Genomic DNA, 16,082 nt, shown 5'->3' with positions numbered 1-16,082 from the left:
GTTGAGGCACATATGTCAAGTCCCAAGTGAGGGACCTTTCTAAGAGTGAAAGCACATGGATGATAACCACCCCCAAACTTAGAATTTTGGGTGTCTCTAGATAGACTAGCTACAATTTCCCTAATTTCTAGATCATCAGAATCCTGAAAATGGTCATTTGTTTCTTGTAAATTATACTCAGGTGATGCATCCTCACTCATATTTAAAATCTCTACGAGTTCATGTTCTTCGTCTAAGACTAATATTTCTAAATCGCTAGACTCTAAAACAATATTCTCAGAATAAACTCGTTCCTCTAAACCATTATCGGCTTCGTAATCCTCGTCTAAAACGGTTGTATCTCTAGTCAAATCCTCGTCCTTTTAAATAGGTGAATAATTATTAAAATTATTTGGATTTGAACTAGAAATAATATTATCATTATAAATCTCATTGGGAGTAACAGATTCCTCATTACTATGCCTATAAATTTCTTCATTACTACTATCCTCATCATCATAACATGAAAAAGATCGAACCTCATCAAAACAAGTAGTGCTACCAATTCTAACCTTGTTATCTTGATTATGTAAATAACTATCTTTATTCTCAAGGGTATTATTGGATACACTATATTGGCAATTCAAGTAATTTCGAGCAATTCTTTCGTTCGTCTCAGCTATCCGCTTGAGGTTGTCTTCTAAAGAAGGTTCACTCAATATTGTAGATCTTTCGTCTATAATTATACTATTCATCTCAGCTAACTTACGCATCGACTCAGCTAACTTCCTGAGGGACTCTTCTAAAGGAGGAATAAGAACAGAGGGATCATAAAAAGGACTACTTTTCAATAGTTTGATTGTATCCTCTAGAGACGAAGAACTAGTACTATAATCTTCTTGCTCGTAAGACTGATGCATGTGTGGATAGTAATTGGGCTCACCAGGGTATGACCCATATCCTTCCAAAGGATGGCGTTCCCAACCACTATTCCCAACATGGTCATAAAAAGGATGATGTCCATATTCAAAATCAGGTCGATAATCATTGTATTGGCTTCTATCATACCAGTTCGACATTCTTAATTGCAAGGGAATTCTACACAATCACAAACAAGGATGACTCGACCAAATCAAACCTATAAAATCTAGCAAATAAAAAGCATGATGGCTCCACTTAGATTATTTATAGACCAACTTCTATCTTTCGAAAGGGAATTCGTTGCAATTTGAGCAAACCCCTCTGGAATCAATCCGAGTCAAAGTAAGTTGAATTGAGGCGAGGGAAGCTCAGTGGAGCTTTGATACCCAAGGACTCACCGCTATCACAAGGCGGCGCACTCACGCATTCAACTCACAGAAACCATCATGAACTTCGAGGTGTGCTTAAGAAAGTAACCAATATCCTTCGAAAATTTTTCCTAATAAGCGCGTTACCCTATCGGTCTCGTTCTAGTCAAGTTTTAAGATTGGGTTCGTGTTAGGTTTCGTTTTCCTAAGGCGGGCAAGAAGGGAGCGGTGATGAAATCCGAACCCTTATCTTGTATTGGCCAGGCCTTGCCCTTTACTAGGAATTTAAAAACAGTCCAAATTCGTCCTCAATCAATGAATCACCTTAAGGAATACAGTAACTCGCTTACAGGAGATTCGCGAGTGTTTCGATGGACTTACCTCCCGTACCAGACGGGGGATGAACCGTTGAAGTCGACTCGGGCCACGACTCCTATGTCATGTACGAACCCGAGGGGCCGAGACGATATAATAATCGTCGTCCTTCCCTGCACACAGTTTATATATTTTTTTTTTATTTTTTTTTATTAATACCCTTCCGTAGGGTTAAAAAAAAAAGAATAAAGTCCAATTGTCCAGAATAAAGTCCAAATAAAAATTCCAAAAATTACAAAAATTATGAAAAATAAAGCCTATTTACAAATCCTAAAAAAAAAAATTATGTCTTTTTTTTCTTCTCTTTTAGCTTTTAGCTTTAAGCTTTTTGTTCCCAAGTCCTTAGTATTCCACTTCGAACCTGTAAATCAAAGACACAAAAAGAAACGTAAAAAGGAACAAATAATAGTAAAAAAAATAATAAAAACCTAAAAATTCTACCTAAGCACAAATCCGCGTCGGCGCCAAAATGATTAATGTTTTTTTTTTGGGTTGTTGTAGTAATGAGGTTCAAACTCTCGGACTTGTGAAGATTAAATTTAAAGATTTGATAAAATTATATACAAAAATATTAACAAAGTGGGCGAGAGGTAACCAAGACACTAGATTCCACTATTATGCAAAATTGAATGATAAATATTTCAAAACTCTATTCAATTCTTAAGTCCTCTTTTATCTTTAATTCACTATCAATCATACAGATTCTCAAACATTATTTGTAAACCTTAAGCATAGATTATCAAGAGATTAAACCAAGCATAACCTATCAAACTGAATAACAAATAATTAAGACAATCATTCAAATAATTTAAAACTCTGCAAAAGCAGCGATTAGGTGAATTATATAATTAAATGAAATAGTTACCCATTTATGTTGCGTGAATAGCTTCCTCCATTTCCTTGGTTACGAGGGATTTAGCTCATCATAGTAAAAATGCTCTCAAAATAATTTATTATGGCTCAAAAATGGTTTACAAATGATGAGAATATGAGAAATAAAATAAAACCAGAGACCTACGACCCTCAGTGACAAAATAAGACTGTTGTTGCTGTGTCGCAAACGCTGTGGAAAATAAGACTGCCTGATGTACGACCCACATGTGTGAGTCGTTATCACTGTAGAAAAACGACTGTTGTTGCAGGTCCGTTCTTCGTGTTCTTCATGTTCATCAGCAGCAGCAGAAATCGAGTTTGGGAAAACTCGAATTTCTTCTTCTCTGGCTCTCCTCAGCCCCCCAGACTCTCGACCACCTTTCTCTGACCTCCAAGGACTCTATTTAAACCCGAAGCATGCATCGAATCTCCTCCATAACTCCACAAATCCTCGGCAGTGAAGAAAATATTTTCGGATATTTTCTTTCCTGTTTTAGCTTTTCACGCGTTTTCTCTGGTCCAGCACGCTCCAATTCGACTTATTCACGCCTCAACACTCTTCCAACACCAGCAGAACTCCTCCATGCACACAAGAACTTCAATTTTGCTCGTGTTACAGTACACGTGCTCTGTTTTGGGTGTGTGAATCATACCGAAAATTCCAGCCAAATTTGATCGATCATGTCACCCATACTATGTTCCTTAACCTATATCACATCTCTATACCAAATTTCAGCCATTGAATCGACCCATAACCCCTTCATTTTGACGATCGAAATTCTGCCATAACTATTTAGAAATTTCTCGCCAAAATCATTTCAAATGGGGAAGAAACTAGTATCCCCCTATCCAGAGTAGGGGTGCGAATAGAAGCTTCCTTGGGGGTGACCTGGGAGTGCCCCTTAGTAATTAGGTTACCCCTTATCCAAAAGCGAGAGCCCGAATAACACTTGTCCTCCGGGTGCCAAAATCAAATTTTCGAGCCGAATTTTCCAAAAATGTTTATTTCCTAAAAATACATAAAAACACAATATTAGTACAAAAATAGAGTTCCAACAATACGGACATTGAGGACAAATTAGACACAAAAATGTGTCTATCACCTCTGCGAAAGAAGATTAAAAATTTAACATCGCTTAAGAATATTCTTCAGGAAATGACAAGTAAAGAAGTATAATAAACAACCTTCTTTATAATATCCTTAACCAAGGCAGTATGATCCGATTCGAGGCTAACATGTACAACTAAACCATTCATGGCATTATCTAAGATCCTAGCCGCCTATTCAAACTCAGTATCACTCTCTATAAGAAGTCGGGAGCGGATTAAATTTCCTCGTTCAATAAGTGTCTTTTTTTCGCTTATAGCATGATCTCGCTCTATTTGAACTTGAAGGATGGTTTCTTGAAATCCCTTCAAAACTTTAGCACCTTTAAGAGCAACTTGATCCTTCTCATTAAAATAGGTGTTAATTCTTGATTCTAAATCCTTGATCCTTTCTTTGGATTCCAAGAAGCGGCGTTTAAAACCATTACTTGTAGATAAAGCACTCCTATGATCAGCCTTAAGAAGTTGGAACTTCTCCTTAAGCTCTTTAGAGGAAAGAGATTTTATTTTTTCATCAGCAAAGGATTTTAGGGAAACATTAAGATGCTCAAGGAGAACATCATCATTAACAAGATGATGAAGGGAGCGAAATAAAGAAGATGCCTCATCAGTAAGGCTGTAAATCTCTGCAAGAATAGATAATTACAAGGGGAGCGAAAGATATGGATAAACAGATTGACAAAAATAATAGGAAATTACGCACCAACTAACTGATTGTTTCTCTTCTGAAGATCGGATATATGGTTCTTATAAGAAGAAACGTCAATTTCTAATTGAATGTTATTCTTGCGAAGATCAAACGCATCATCCTCATGAGTGGAAATCTGGGCCTTGAGTTTAATATTTTCAGCCTCAAGCTTGCGAAGTTTTCTCCGATAATCTGAAGAAACTACATACACGAACGGGCCACCTGCAAAGATAAAAGATGAATATAATGATATACAATATAAAAACATTATCAAAGAGGGTGTGAAGGCATAAAAATTACCATAAAGCCAAGTGAGTATTGAAAGCTTGGACTTAGAGCTGAGGCAGCTCCGCGAAGAGAATCGTCATCCAAAGTGGGAGAATCCAATATTTTCGCAAGGGTGTTACATGTGCGAATTAAGGAATCATCTCCGGCTACTGACATAGAGTTTGAGAAGATACCAGATAGTTGATCAATTGAATATTTGATTAAGGGATCTTCAACGAGAAGATTGTCATCATCATCACTAGAGTGAGAACTTGAAGAAGAGGGAGAAGGTGTTTTCCGCTTCTTTGAAGGATTCTTGGAAGAGGTTTTAGAAGCAGTCTTCTTGGTGCGAACTACACCTTTATCTTTAACACCTACAGCCTCGCCAGAATCACCAACCTCTCCAGCGTCAACCTTTGCACACAGATGAAGGTAGGAAACAGAGGAAACAATATTGTTAAAAGATGAGAGAAGGTATTTCTTACATCGTCAGTGATCGAACGTAGCGCTTCCAACGTGCTCTGTCTCCCATAGGTCCTTAGATCCTTCTTCAACTTGGAAATCTGAAATTCATTAAAGATTAACAGAGCAAAAAAAATAAGGTGAATAAGAAAAAGTAAACAAGCGAAGTTATGAATAACATACCATAGTCTCTCTCTCTATCCACTTGAATTCCCAAGGATTGTAAACGGGAAAACCCTCAGGGAGAGGATTAATTGATCCGTTAGCATCAACACCAAAAATATAAGGTCCTTATAGGATGATGGGGAAGACATTCCAGCGATCATCCTTTGAATGTCGTGTGGAATTGTTGGTTTTGTCATGAAAATCAATATCTCGCATGATTTTATTCTCTTTTGCAATGTCGTCCTTCCTTTGCAAACGAACGCCCCAACGAGATGACTCATTCTTTACGATAACAATAGCATAGCGAGCGAAGAAATTCTCTACTGTATACTCTTCAGGATTGATCTCTAAATCTGCATACTCCGCTTTCCTAGCCTTTTGGGGTAGAGGGATTCTAATCCAGCCGCACGACGAGCGTACTCTACCATAATTCTGATGCAATCACCGCTCAGTTGATAGATTGCACGCGAGAATATCACATCAGAAAGGATCCTATAGAATAAAGGTATATGAGGATTGTAAAGAGGAATGGGAAGGCCAGCGAGGAATTGCCCAACTGAAATGATGATCTTTTGGTCATTCCAGTGATCAAGCGAGAACCATCTAGGGTTAAGAGTAGAAGTGGATTTCGAATTGGGAGGAACGGATAGTGCAAAACCCTTATTTTTGAGCTCCTCTTGAATCCTATCGAATTATCTGTTGTTTTTCCAACTAGCAGGAGGCATTTTTAGTATGTGAATGAGGGATGATGAAAACATGATATCCAAAGATGATCAAATAGATCAAAATCAGGGTGACGATCAGAATACGAGAAGTAAAGCACGAAGATGAAGAGATAAGGAGAAAAGGGTAAGATTGTGATTAATTTTAAAGTTGAACCAGAAAAATAACAACGAAACCAGAAAAATAACAACGAAATCAGAAAAATAGCTGCAGGAGAAAAATAGTTGCGGAGAGGGGCAAAAAAGGGTAAAAAGAAATAAGAAAGAAGAAGACCGAGAGTAAATAAAAGATTTACTCCCAATTCCCAAGATATTAACTCCATTAATGCGATGATTGAAAATGAACGGATATGAAGAAGCGGTTACAAGAGACATGTCAGATAACGAGTGGATGAAAAGACACACGTAAGTTGACATGCTTAAAATAAGGAAATATGTCGGCAGAAAATAATACGAAAAGGTGAACGGGTGCGGCAAAGTAAATAGGAATTTATCATATCGCTCCCTTTGTCAAAAGAACGATATGAGAAGAGATAAAATGTAGGAGTAAAATACCACACACCTATTAGATATGCGAAATAACGAGCGTCAGGACTGAGCGAAGACAATCACATGCAGTGTATCCAGAATGACGCAGCAGATGACGTCAGTTTAGTCACGAGAAAATTGTGAAAAACTATGCGATGTTATAGAGCACGTGCAAAAAGAGTCAACGTTAACGCTCGCGAGATCCGAAAATAAGGGCTTTATTAGCTATCATCCACTATGTAAACCCCTATATAAGGGATCGAGCGACCTTGTAGTGGGAGAAATCTTTCGGAGAGTTTAGACAATGAATTTAGGAGAGAGAAAGATTGTTTGTTCTCCAAGTTAGAATTTTCTTGTTATTTTGTATCCAAATTAAAAGATCCAATGAATGTTCTTATGAATTTTATGATGATTACTTGAGTTCTTATATAGATTTCATTAAGGGTGTGGTTATAGGATTTACTATGCGTGTTTGTAATCTGGAAAAATTGCGAATCCGATTTTGTGGTTCTGTGAGTCCCATTTGGTAGGAGCGTTGTGGCTGCTTGGGAAGAAAAGCTTCCCTTCACACGCGTAAATTATCTAGTCGAAAGCCACACCTTGGAGTTGAAGTTGATTGGATATGAACTATTAAACCCAACGAGCAGAGAGTGCTGACTCGGCTAAAATCAGACAGAAAACAAGAAGTAGTTTATCTGCCAACAAACAAACACTACACTGCTCTCTGGTTTGGTATCTCCGCCTTCTCCACGCTCTTTAAAGAGACGGACCTCTCAAAGCTCATTCCCTCGTTTCCTCCTCCTCCCTTCAAAACCCTAGAAACTCGGTCAAATCCTTCACATTTGTTCCAAATTAATCAAATCTATGGCTTCAATTTCTCTTTCAATCTCATCGCCATCGTCAATTACTGCTAGATCTAATCGTACTTCCATTAATTCTTCTACTAGTTCAAATTCAATTAATCTTCGGTTCTGTGGATTAAGAAGAGAAGTTTTAGGTTTCTCTTCTTTAAAACAATCTTGTTCTTCTACTAATATTCGTTCTGTTAGACAACAGTATTCTACAAAGATTTCGGCTTCTTCTTCGAGTAATGGAAGTGCAAATGGTAAAGGTTTTGATTATGATCTTGTGATTATTGGTGCTGGTGTTGGTGGTCATGGTGCTGCGTTACATGCCGTTGAAAAGGTAATGCCGAATTTTCTTAAGTGAGATTTTTTTTTCAGTTAGATCTTCAATTGATTTTAACTAAATCAATCCCATGAGAGGTTTAAAGCATAAAAAAATTTACATGTTCATTCAACATCTGCATCCAGAAAAAACAAAGCTTTATCTGAAAACTGGAAAAAATGTCGGTGTTATATACTTTTTATATACGTCCATGAAACCATCTGCCCCCCAAATTGTCTCCCGAATTTAGATGCAGTCATCGAATAAATGGCAGTAAAATGTTATTATACTCCCATGTAAGAACTTCTAATATTTCTATTAAGATCACTATTCATTTTCATTGAAGCTATCTAAAACAAAATTTGAGATACTGGATCCTACCATGAAATTAAGCAAAATGCTATCCTAAATCCAGACTTCTATTAAAAATTGTGATGAATATGATTTACTCTGTTAGGATTAAGTTAGATGAATTTTGGTTCGCCTTGTCCGGTTTGGTACATTTGATGTTTAGTTTGTATATTGAGTTCGAACTGGATGTCTGGATTTATTGTTTCGCTACTGGAGGAATTTGAGCATGTTTGTCACTTTCGGGAGTTTGTCTTTTTTTAAATAAGTATGAAGGTGAATGTAATGCTTGTTATAGGGATTGAAAACTGCCATTATTGAGGGAGATGTCGTGGGAGGAACTTGTGTTAACAGAGGTTGCGTTCCTTCTAAAGCTCTACTTGCTGTGAGTGGTCGGATGCGTGAGCTTCAGAATGAGCAACACATGAAAGCTTTTGGTCTACGGGTAATGGATAATTGTTTTGTTGCAAGTGTGAAGGTGAAGCTGTAGAATATTGTGCTCTGAATGCAGAAAACTTATTTGATTTTTATGATGTTTATTTATGTAACTTCTGATGATAGGTTTCAGCTGCTAGTTATGATAGGCAAGCAGTTGCCGATCATGCAAACAATCTTGCTTCAAAAATACGTAATAATTTGACTAACTCAATGAAGGCTCTTGGTGTGGACATATTGACAGGCTATGGCTCCGTTGTAGTAAGTAATCATCCTTATGGTGGATCTTCATTAAATACATGTTTTTGCTATATTTTAGAAATAAAATTATTGTAAGAACCTCAGGAAGTGTTAGTGTGACTTATATAAGGATTTGTTTCAGGGTCCACAAAAAGTGAAATATGGAGACACTGTTATAACCGCCAAAAATATAATTATCGCTACAGGTTCTGTTCCGTTTGTACCTAAAGGTGTTGAGGTTGACGGTAAGTGTTTTACTCCTACCATACTATTATTGTCTATTGATTGTTTTGATATTTACAGTATTATGCTTGAGATTGTAGTACTGATTGAGACCAGAGATGCTTTTCAGAATGTTATCCAGACTTGGGAACTTCTAACTTAGAGTTTGCTAGAATAATATACTTATTATCCTTTAAGAATTACTGTATTAGAAGGTTCTTAAGCTCTTTTTTTGGATTTTAAGAAGATTTTATAACGCTGTGCAGGGAAGACTGTCATTACCAGTGATCATGCACTCAAGCTGGAGACAGTGCCCGATTGGATAGCTATTGTAGGCAGTGGTTACATTGGGCTTGAATTTAGTGATGTGTACACTGCGCTTGGAAGCGAGGTTGGTAAAATTGTCATTTTTAGTTAAACCCGTCACATCAGAGCAACAATGGAACAATCATTCATTATTTAACTCCTGAATTAACATGAAGTTGTTGCACAGGTTACTTTCATTGAAGCATTAGATCAGCTAATGCCTGGTTTTGACCCTGAAATTGGAAAGCTGGCTCAACGAGTACTCATAAACCCACGGAAAATTGATTACCACGTTGGTGTATTTGCAAGCAAGGTATTCTCAAGGTGCGGGTTGAATTTTTACCATATAACTCGAGCAACTAAAACTGATCTACTTGTTTCTATACTTTTGCTGCTTGTCGTAGATTACTCCAGCAAAGGATGGAAAACCTGTACAGATTGAGCTTATTGATGCTAAAACAAAGGAACATAAAGAGACCTTGGAGGTAAAAAAAAAAATTCTCTGTAGACCCACAGTAAAAGACAAATGCGCAACTAACGTATCCTAGCTTGATTGTTGGTTTTAAATAGCATATACGTTTTATACAGAGATCTTGGCAAGGTATAGTAATTCGATGAAGTTGAAACTACCATAGATAAGCTTGAGAAAAGTTTGGATAATTTAATGTGCTTACATACACTCTATCTTCGCAATAGAACACTAACTATGATATTGCTGCAGGTAGATGCTGCACTCATAGCTACTGGAAGGGCTCCATTTACAAAAGGGCTTGGTCTGGAGAATGTAAGTTTACTTTTAGTAAATTACAGTAGTTTAGGTACTAATATATCCGCGCACAATCCTCTTAAGATAAATACACGTTATTTGTCTGCAGATTAATGTAGAAACACAAAGGGGTTTTGTTCCTGTTGATGAGCGAATGCAAGTAATTGATATGGATGGCAAGTTGGTACGTCACTTATTTCATTGCTGAGTTTAAAGTTTCGTTTTTTTTTTTGGCGCTCTTAGTCCCTTACGAAGTGGGGTTTTGGTCATTAGGTTCCTAATTTATACTGCATTGGTGATGCGAATGGAACATTGATGCTTGCACATGCGGCAAGTGCACAAGGGATTTCAGGTACTAAGCCTGCCAGCTCGCACTTCTGTGAACTGTTAATCGTCGTAAGATTTATTCAAGAAACTATTGATCACCTTTTATTTTTCCTTTGCGTAGTTGTTGAACAAGTCACTGGTAGGGATCATGTGCTAAACCATTTAAGCATTCCTGCTGCTTGCTTCACCCATCCTGAGATCAGTTTTGTTGGCTACACAGAGGTAAAATCTAGTCCTCCAGTTCCATTGAATATATATGCATCTCTCCATATGCTAGATTTCAAATAGTCCAATGTGCTTAGAATTAGAACCTTGGAACATACATTAAGCTTACAGTTGAATCTGCTGTTTTGCAACTTCAATGAGTCTTTCAAACCTCCACAACTTCGATTTCTCTCGTTATATCGTTTAACTTAATCCTCATGTCCAGATTTAAGAATCAGATCTTCCAGCTGTATATCCATTCAATTTCTATTTGTCCAGTTCTACTGTCTGGTCCATTCAATTTATATTTATCCAGATGTAACTGTAAAGTTCCAAATTTTGCAGCCTCAAGCAAGGGAGAAAGCTCAAAAGGAGGGATTTGAAATAAGTATTGCAAAAACAAGTTTCAAGGCCAACACAAAGGCCCTAGCAGAGAATGAAGGCGAAGGACTTGCTAAGGTAATCCTGCTTTGCTACTCGTTAGCTGGTCATTAATTGTAACAAATATTGGGTGACTCGTGTATCTTGTAGTCTGATAGATATTCCTAACTCCCCACCTTTTCCCTTTCACGCAGTTGATATACAGACCAGACAACGGTGAGATTCTTGGAGTTCATATTTTTGGTATGCATGCAGCAGACCTCATCCATGAAGCATCCAATGCAATTGCGATGGGAACCCGAATTCAGGTGAGCTTTTGAAGAAATAAAATTTTCATTAAGACCAAGTTCGTTAGAACAGTAAGGTTTTGTTAGGATTTCCTATTAAGCATATTTCCTTCTTTCATTATAATCCTCATTTGCATTTTTAAAATGTTGCAGGACATTAAATATGCTGTCCATGCGCACCCAACACTGTCTGAAGTGCTTGACGAGCTTTTCAAATCAGCCCATGTATGAATTTTTTTTTGTAGTGATTCTATTTTGTGAACCAAGGTTAATTGAATATGGCAGTTTTGACAATAGGATTCGTTTTTTTTTTTTCTCAAGGTAAATGCTAATGTTACCAGTCAAGTGAGAGAACCAGTAGCAGCGTAGGCTATTCAGAAACTTTTGGTATTAATCTAGTGAGGATATTTGTGTTATTATGGTAGGGAGTCCAAGGAGCCAAAACCTCTCGTGTAGAGAAGAAAGCGACACATCCGCCTAAAGAGAAGGAAAGTTTACCAGCTTCATCTGCAAATTTTCACAGGAAGGAGATTATGTGGCAATTTTTGCCTGTATTATTAGTTTTACTCAATTTGATTGCACTTTGGAGATACCTAATATCTAGTGTACTTAACTTATTTAAATTAAGTCAATAAGTCATTGCATTGGATTTGAACTCAAGATTCCAAACCCTATTAATAGCTTTCAAAGCTGACTCGGTCCAGGTTATTTTTGACTTTTAGTCAATATTGGGTGGATCTCATAATATTGGGTCAATATTGGTTGCATTCAAACAGGACATACGGGAGGATGCGTTGATTATCTGGATGATACATGTGCTGCAGGATGCGTTGATTATCTGGATGATACATGTGCTGCAATGGAAACGGAACCTAACGAACAAATCTTAATTATTCCTATGAAAGAGACTGCATACTGCACACTGTGCTTATATTACTGATATTACAAATCTCAGGCACAAAAGAAAATCCCCCATATGCAAGACCCCTGATTATTATATCTTAAAAGTAAGTTAATGCTATCAAAAACTAATATGAATCAACAATGTTGTACTACTTCCAGGTAAATTTAATGGATATTCAAGGGAAGATCGGATCACCTGGACACTCCAAACCCAAGATTATGTGGAAGAAAGTTTCCTTGCAGACGCAATTATGGCCATATGATTGATCATAAAAAAACAACAATCAAGTTATTAAACTGTAGATAACTTAAACCGGAAAGAGACATATTAATGAAGTTGTAGATCCCAACAATGAGGAGTTATCTAGTTATAAGCTGCAGAAGAGTTCAGATGGCCTAAAACGCGGAAAAAAAAATAATACTGCAAAACACTCCAAGTGCTGAAATTATATGTGATCCAACAAGGCTACAGGTACTGATGCAATTCTACAGTAATACTCTATAGTACTAAGCTTATCTCAGTTCAACCTAAGAAAGCATTATCATTCCTGAAATATCAAAATATGTTATCAAAATGGAATATATGATAGTTTTCTTCCATTTTAGTACTTCACACTCGGATCAAATTAATAATCTAAGCATTCTGATGTTATCTAGGGTTTGTTAATATGTAAATAAGAGATTAGGGTTAAATAGGATGTGTACGAACGATAAAAGATTAGTCCGGGATGATAGGAAACTAAAATACAAAAATCATTTTTTGATAGGGGGAAAGCTTATTTTAAATCCACCCAATGACAACCCGGAGTCAAATGACCTAGACTAAAGTCAGCTTTCCCTTCAGTAAAAGTGGCTTTCCCCCTATTAATTATCTTGATTTTGCTCAACTAACCATTTGAAGTCTCTAAATTAAGAATTACTCCAACTACTAATTGGGCTCCGGTGGATTCCTATAATTGTTAACTTTCCAGAGATGCTAGGTAATAATGTAGGAAATACCATTTAGTCCTATGAATAATATATTAGAGAGAGTCTAGTCCAGTTTCATGTGTCTGTTTGGTCCTTTTAAGGAAAATATATTATAGTTTGGTCCTAAAAATTATGGTTTGGTCCTAGGATGATGTCATGGATGATGTAAATGTCATCATGTGGTGGCAGAAATACCCTTTTTGGACCACATATATACAAAAAAAGAGTAGAAAATATCTCATTCTCATATTTACTTTCTCTCTCTTTTTTATTTTCAGATATCTAGTTTATTTCCTCTCCATTTTTTTTCTTCTTTTTCCGCTGCTGAAAGAAACAATGAAGATTTGTGTTTTTTTCTAGGGTTTTGATTTGCAGAGATGATGAAGACGATTTGTAGAGGTGATGAAGACGAAGAATCATATAAAGATTATGAAAACGACGAAGATGAAGATGCTTTTTTGATTTCTTGCTACTGTTTTTGATGTTTCTGCTGGTGTTGAAGACGAAGATGATGATCTTTTTTATTTGCTGCTCGTGTTGAAGATCTCGATTTGTTGATGTTTTTCGTGTTGATGATGATTTCCCTTTGTTGCTCGTGTTGAAGATCTCGATTTGTTGATGATGATTTGTTGATGTTTTTTCGTGATGATGATGTTTTGCTGCTGTTGTTGAAGATGATGAAGATGATGATGATGTTGCAGTTCATTCCATAAATGAACTCTGTTTTTATATGAAGTTCATTTCTGGAATGAACTCTGTTCTTTTTTTGGTTTTTATATGGAGTTCATTTCTAGAATGAACTCTTCTTTTTTAGGTTTTTATATGGAGTTCATTTCTGGAATGAACTCTGTGTTTTTAGGTTTTTATATGGAGTTCATTTCTGGAATGAATTTTGTTTTTTTAGGTTTTTATATGGAGTTCACTTCTGGAATGAACTCTGTTTTTTTAGTTTTTATATGGAGTTCATTTCTGGAATGAACTCTGTTTTTTTATATGAATGAACTCTGTTTTTTTTAAAGTTTTTATATGGAATTCATTTGTAGAATGAACTCTCATTTTTTTAGGTTTTTATATGGAGTTCATTTCTGGAATGAACTCTGGTTTATATAGGTGATTCCTGAAAAAATAAGTAGAAATTAACAGGAGTTCATTTTGACGAATGAACTGCTACAAAAAATAAGTAGAAATTATCATGGAAGGGTACTTTATCCATTTAATATTTTTAAATAATTATGGACCAAACAGTAAAGGCGTTCGACCAAAGGACTAAACTGACATGGGACCACCTAAAAAAGGACCAAACGTTATTTTTCCCGGTAATAATCCGCATAATATCCCTCCTCACTTGAGACATTTTTTTGGATGGACTTTGCCAGTCATAAGTGGCAGAATGGATTCTATGGTTTGGTGTGCAAAATTTAAAGAGGAACAGAGAGGAAGTGGTTATTTGGGCTAGTAAGGTCTGGAAGAATTTTATCAACCCAAGTATCAGTAGAAATGGGTGGAAGCTTATTAGTGGGGTGTATGCTACTGATGAGACTCTTGTCTACAGGGGTTTCAATATTTTTCCCAAGTGTGTTGTGTAATCACCATACTGATTCTATGTCTCATTTACTCTGGAGTTGTGAGTTCACTGATTCTATTTGGAGATGGTTGTGTAATGTTTTTCAGATTACCAAGCCTATTCCATTTGAGGACTTAAGTGCCGTTATAAGCAAAAGTTCCGTTTTTGAATAAATGTGGCTTACTACAGCTTATGCTACCCTGGTTGAGCTCTGGTTCCTGCGCAATAAAGTGGTTCATGAAGGTGTAACTCCTAATATCAGAAAATTCAAATCTAGGCTATGTCAATTGGTTTTTGAAGGAAGTCTGAGAATGAAGGGAGACATGTGGAATCAAGTCTATGATCTTCAGGTGCTTCATTTGTTTCTTTAAGCTGAATGCTAGAAGAGAGAAGAATAAATAATGCTGCGGAATGCAAGTGAGTTCCTCCTAAAATGCATTTTTAGGGGCGACTAATAAGACAAAAACGGGTCATCCAAACCTAAAATGAAGCCACCCTAATCTTTCAATTTTCTTAAAGGATAATTTTCCTTTCACAATCGGTAATTTAATTATAACCGGGAGAAATAGAATTTATGGTTAGTGTTAGGTCCATTTTTTGAGTAGAAGAAGAAGAAAAAAAATGGGAGAAAACTAAACATGGATGGGTGTGAAGAAGAAAGTGGGAAACATCATGAAGAATATCATGTTAAATTGAAGATTCAATAATGATTAGAGAGACGATTGGATGCATTCAACGCCATTAACGTCCCCGAATCGGTAGATAATATAATACTTTATCTACAGATTATAACTTGTGTTCTAATACAGAAGCACAATCGGTAGATAAGTTATATTCATTATCTACCGTTTGTGATAGTCGACTCAAATCTAGTTTTCTCAAAACTAGTAGAATTTTGAATTTCTCTATTTTCATAATCGATAGATAAGTGATGTTCATTATCTACAAATTGTGATAGTCGCCCCAAATGCAAAAAAAATCAAAGTTAATAAAATTTTGAATTTTTCTATTTTCACGTATCTATCGATTATGATAGTCGCCCCAAACCTAGTTTTCTCAAAACTTATTGAATTTTGAATTTATGTATTTTCATAATCGGTAGATAATTCATGTTCATTATCTACTGATTGTGATAGTCTCCCCAAATGTAAATCTTTCAAAGCTAATGAAATTTAGAATTCTTTTATTTTCATAATCAGTAGATAAGTTATATTCATTATCTATTGATTGTGATAGTCCTCCCAAATGTAAATTTTCTCAAAACTAATAACTTTTGAATTCTCTATTTTTATAGTCGGTAGATAAGTGATGTTCATTATCTACCGATTGTGATAATCGCACCAAATCTAGTTTTCTCAAAAATAATGGAATTTTGAATTTCTCTGCTTTCATAATCGGTAGATAAGTGACGTCCATTATCTGTCGATTGTACCATCAGTAGATAAGTGATGTTCATTATCCACCGAGTGTTCTTAATTTTTAGTACATAGTTTTCGGAATAAAAGATA

General features: G+C 36.1%; 1 protein-coding gene across 4 annotated transcripts; it reads left to right on the top strand.

Moving 5' to 3' along the window:
* The first annotated feature begins 7,115 nt into the window (after positions 1–7,115).
* Positions 7,116–11,832, top strand: LOC113334818 (dihydrolipoyl dehydrogenase 2, chloroplastic-like). 4 transcript variants are annotated; one of them, XM_026581031.1, is made up of 15 exons: positions 7,116–7,640; positions 8,269–8,448; positions 8,532–8,666; positions 8,788–8,890; positions 9,134–9,258; positions 9,361–9,486; positions 9,578–9,658; positions 9,895–9,957; positions 10,049–10,123; positions 10,213–10,291; positions 10,388–10,488; positions 10,816–10,929; positions 11,046–11,159; positions 11,292–11,363; positions 11,564–11,832. In XM_026581031.1, the coding sequence occupies exons 1-15, from the start codon at positions 7,320–7,322 to the stop codon at positions 11,771–11,773; spliced, it is 1,899 nt and encodes a 632-aa protein (XP_026436816.1). In that variant the 5' UTR covers positions 7,116–7,319; the 3' UTR covers positions 11,774–11,832. The 4 variants fall into 4 exon arrangements, with proteins under 4 accessions (XP_026436816.1, XP_026436817.1, XP_026436819.1 ...); XM_026581032.1 differs by having other exon boundaries at positions 7,117–7,640; positions 8,269–8,415; XM_026581034.1 differs by having other exon boundaries at positions 7,118–7,640; positions 8,269–8,415; positions 11,460–11,832.
* The last annotated feature ends 4,250 nt before the right edge of the window (positions 11,833–16,082 follow it).

This window comes from Papaver somniferum, unplaced genomic scaffold, assembly GCF_003573695.1.
Source record: "Papaver somniferum cultivar HN1 unplaced genomic scaffold, ASM357369v1 unplaced-scaffold_137, whole genome shotgun sequence".
In the NCBI taxonomy this organism is placed as follows: Eukaryota; Viridiplantae; Streptophyta; class Magnoliopsida; order Ranunculales; family Papaveraceae; genus Papaver; species Papaver somniferum.
The sequence above is the reverse complement of the archived record's forward strand: the minus strand, read 5'-3'. Positions and strand labels throughout refer to the sequence as shown.

Bases quoted from the DNA above. Each gene is read 5' to 3' on its own strand.
- LOC113334818 (XM_026581031.1), top strand. From the start codon at position 7,320: ATGGCTTCAATTTCTCTTTCAATCTCATCGCCATCGTCAATTACTGCT. The intron at 8,891-9,133 runs GTAAGTGTTTTA...AACGCTGTGCAG, and splicing joins TAAAGGTGTTGAGGTTGACG to GGAAGACTGTCATTACCAGT. The intron at 9,958-10,048 runs GTAAGTTTACTT...ATTTGTCTGCAG, and splicing joins AAGGGCTTGGTCTGGAGAAT to ATTAATGTAGAAACACAAAG.